Below are 3,231 nucleotides of genomic sequence, written 5' to 3' on the forward strand. Positions count from 1 at the left end.
CCAAACTTTATGCTAAGTATCTATCATTTTGACGATAGTGGTCCTGACAGAAATTAAGCTTTAGCGTTAGTTCTGGCAGGTCACGTGAGTCAAGCTTGTATCAGCTGATTCTCAGCTGATCACATCTACCTATAGGAATACGACACCTATCGCGGCATTCCTATATAAGCTGTATTCAGTATTATTCTGCAGCTTTTTAGCTTGCTTCGGAGCAAATTACCCTCCTCCATCCCCAGCTCCACCTTTCGCCACAGTCAGGACTTAGCTTTCTGATATTCCTTGCTAATCAGACTCCTTTATCTTGAATAAAGTGTTACACTTAAATATCATTGAGTACATTAATGATATCTGCATTGTTCTGTTCTGTTAACCCTGGGGGGGTTATTATTGCTGCTCTCCCTGCTCATTCATGACAGGCTGCATGGATGGGCAGGGAGGTTTTTTGCCCAGAACAGAACCATACCGCCAAACCAAACTTTATGCTAAGTATCTATCATTCTGACGATAGTGGTCCTGACAGAATGTTATTTAAAACCACAGGACAGTGTTTGAACAGAGAGAGACTTGTGATTAGGTGTGAATGAGTGCTGTCTACATTGGCTTCAGTCATAATCAGTCACGATCAGAATAAATAGTAATATTCATTGCTGACATGTACGTTCATCACAACACAGTGCTCTCTGATTGGTTGGTGTGATTGGTGACCATAGCTACAAAATAATCTCACAATATCAATGTAAAACACAACATTACAAAAGAGTAATAGATCGGCCTCCACAATATCGACTTTCTGTGTTATCCGTGATTCTTTTTCTGTCAGTATATGTAATAACCTTTGCATGCCTGCAGGAAACACAGGCAAATGATACACAATGCTCTAAAATAACACTAACCAGGTTGATCGAAATCGCAAAAACAGTGCAATAGGATCAACTTTACATTAGGGGCACTTCACCAAACCTACATAGCATTTTATTTAGTGGCAATACATGTATTCATCCATATTTACATGGACAACCATATCTGCAAATACTTAGCCCAGCTTTAACACTGGTTGTCTTTGCTAACATGTATGAATGGCTTATGCGCATATGGCTGTTGTAAATATGTTCAAATGCAGTGCCTCTAATGTAAAACAATCAAAATAAACCAAAAAACGGAATTATGTTATTTTATGTTGATGAGCACACACATACGACAACAATAAATATAGTACACCCATAATGCTTGTGATGGTGTCTGCCTCAGGTAAGTTAGAAGTTGAGTGTCTCTGACATCATCTTCCACCAATCCATGAGCTCCTCCTTCTCTTCCTCCTTCCTCTCTTCCAGCGACTCCAGCTCAAAATCCAGCTGAGAGCAAGAAAAATGAGAGATGTCAGAATAGGACATTAGATATAATGAGACAAAGGAGAGAACAAAGGGTCTGTGTTTACCCGTGTAGCAGGGCTGTGGGGTACAGCTACTTTCTTGACCACAGTGAGGTACCCAGGAGCAGATGCTGACACTTTGTAGTTACCAGGAGCCAACAGGCGCCAGTAATCACCATCCTTAGCTGATGAAAAAAATAAGGAGAGGTGATTTACGTTTGAAATTTTACTTTCAAAAGTGGCAAATTATGGCCACAAGAGGACAGACCTACACACTAAGTTTTCAACAGAAACCTAACTGGGTGGTAGAGTAAAAGGTGAATGTTTTTTTTCTGATAAAATACTTCATGCACCAGCTTCATTTGCAGAGAGAAGTAGTTTTTTTATTGTTTTTTGTTGTAATGATAATAATAATAACGTTAAAATAATATTTTTAATATTTAAAAAAATTGTTTAAAAAGACTTAATTCAATGAACCGCAAAATATCAGCGTTAATGTTGCATAACTCATCAATTATGAAACCTTAGATGTAAAGCAACTCTATAAAGACAATACTGTCATATATATATATATATATACACACACACACATGCATATATTAGTGCTGTTTTTAAATTAATTGCACATTTTTTCTGAAATCAATTGCGATTAATCCCACCTAACAATAGGAGTTTACAATTAAAAGTTTTTAAATATACTTTTATATTACAATAATTTCACACTTCATATTCAATCTTCAAATGAATGTAGAAAAACATAAAGACGGTATATTTTTAATATTTGTTTAATGGCATCTTTTTTTTAAGACTGAAGGCGAGTATCACTGATACCAATACTACTGATGTCCCTAGGAAATGATTTTTTCCCTAATATTTATCCATCGACTATAGCCATTCAATATTACAGTATAATTGTGAGCTATCAATTTTAACATTTAAGTGAACTTAAAACAATCTTCACATAAACCCATTATAACAAATGTCATATTTACCTGTGCCCTTCAGCAAGTAGGAAATATACAGAATTTGAATAAAATACTAAATTAAATATAGCTCAATCCTTAAAGCTACAAAAATTATTGATTTCCTCTCTTTTTTTTTTTTTTTTTTTTTTTGTTCTTTGATCACAGCAGCTGGGTTATTAGGTTTTTTGGCTGCTATTTCTTTAAGACCTGCCGCTGCTGAAAGTGACGCGGATCTGACACGCATGCTCGTAGTTTCACTTGTGCTTTAATATTAAATGATACAGGCTACAGCGCATGCCACCGCATTTGTGCGTGCAATTGTAGAGCACAGGCTACAAGCACGCTATGCTGAGGTAAAGTGGAGTGTGGGTCTGTAAAGTCTCCTGTTTGATGTGGTCGTAAAGGCGTTCTGCGTCTAAATCATAGGCTGTGTCCGAAATCGCCCCCTATACCCTTAAATAGGGCACTATTTGAGGGAACAGACATTTTTAGTGGTGTCCGAAACCATAGTGGACGTTCTCGAGTGCACTCATTCAATCCCACAATGCATTGCAAAAACAAGTGTCCAACTGGTGCACGCTCAACGGCTAGAGAATGCCCATAATGCACCGTGAGATTCACGCGCCGAATGAACTCCCGCATCTCGCCCGCAGCTGAATAATCAATCCGTTCAGTTTTAGAAAGCACTCATCCATGGCGTACAGCATAATGTACAACACGGGTATAAATTAATTGTAAATTGATTATTAAATTGTTTGATTAGGGTTTATACATAATTTCCGTGACAGAGTTCAGGATTAATCCTTTAATCTTACTACTGGAGTTGCTAGTTTGCTAGTTTCAAATGATTAATAAACAGCAAGCACAAACTGCAAAAGCGGCATTCCTTCCGGTGCA

The 3,231-nt window shown here is 37.4% G+C and overlaps 1 protein-coding gene across 1 annotated transcript in view; it reads right to left on the reverse strand.

The window, feature by feature from the left end:
* Window positions 1-461: 461 nt before the first annotated feature.
* Window positions 462-3,231, reverse strand: part of LOC107548348 (carboxypeptidase E) — a 27,501-nt gene continuing 24,731 nt past the window's right edge. The window contains exons 8-9 of the mRNA XM_016229006.1: window positions 1,436-1,554; window positions 462-1,352 (exon numbers count right to left, since the gene is read on the reverse strand). Coding sequence (XP_016084492.1) covers window positions 1,254-1,352; window positions 1,436-1,554 — 218 coding nt within the window. The 3' untranslated portion in view covers window positions 462-1,253. The remainder of the gene's footprint in view (window positions 1,353-1,435; window positions 1,555-3,231) is intronic.

Source organism: Sinocyclocheilus grahami, unplaced genomic scaffold (genome assembly GCF_001515645.1).
Source record: "Sinocyclocheilus grahami isolate Dianchi unplaced genomic scaffold, SAMN03320097.WGS_v1.1 scaffold346.1, whole genome shotgun sequence".
In the NCBI taxonomy this organism is placed as follows: Eukaryota; Metazoa; Chordata; class Actinopteri; order Cypriniformes; family Cyprinidae; genus Sinocyclocheilus; species Sinocyclocheilus grahami.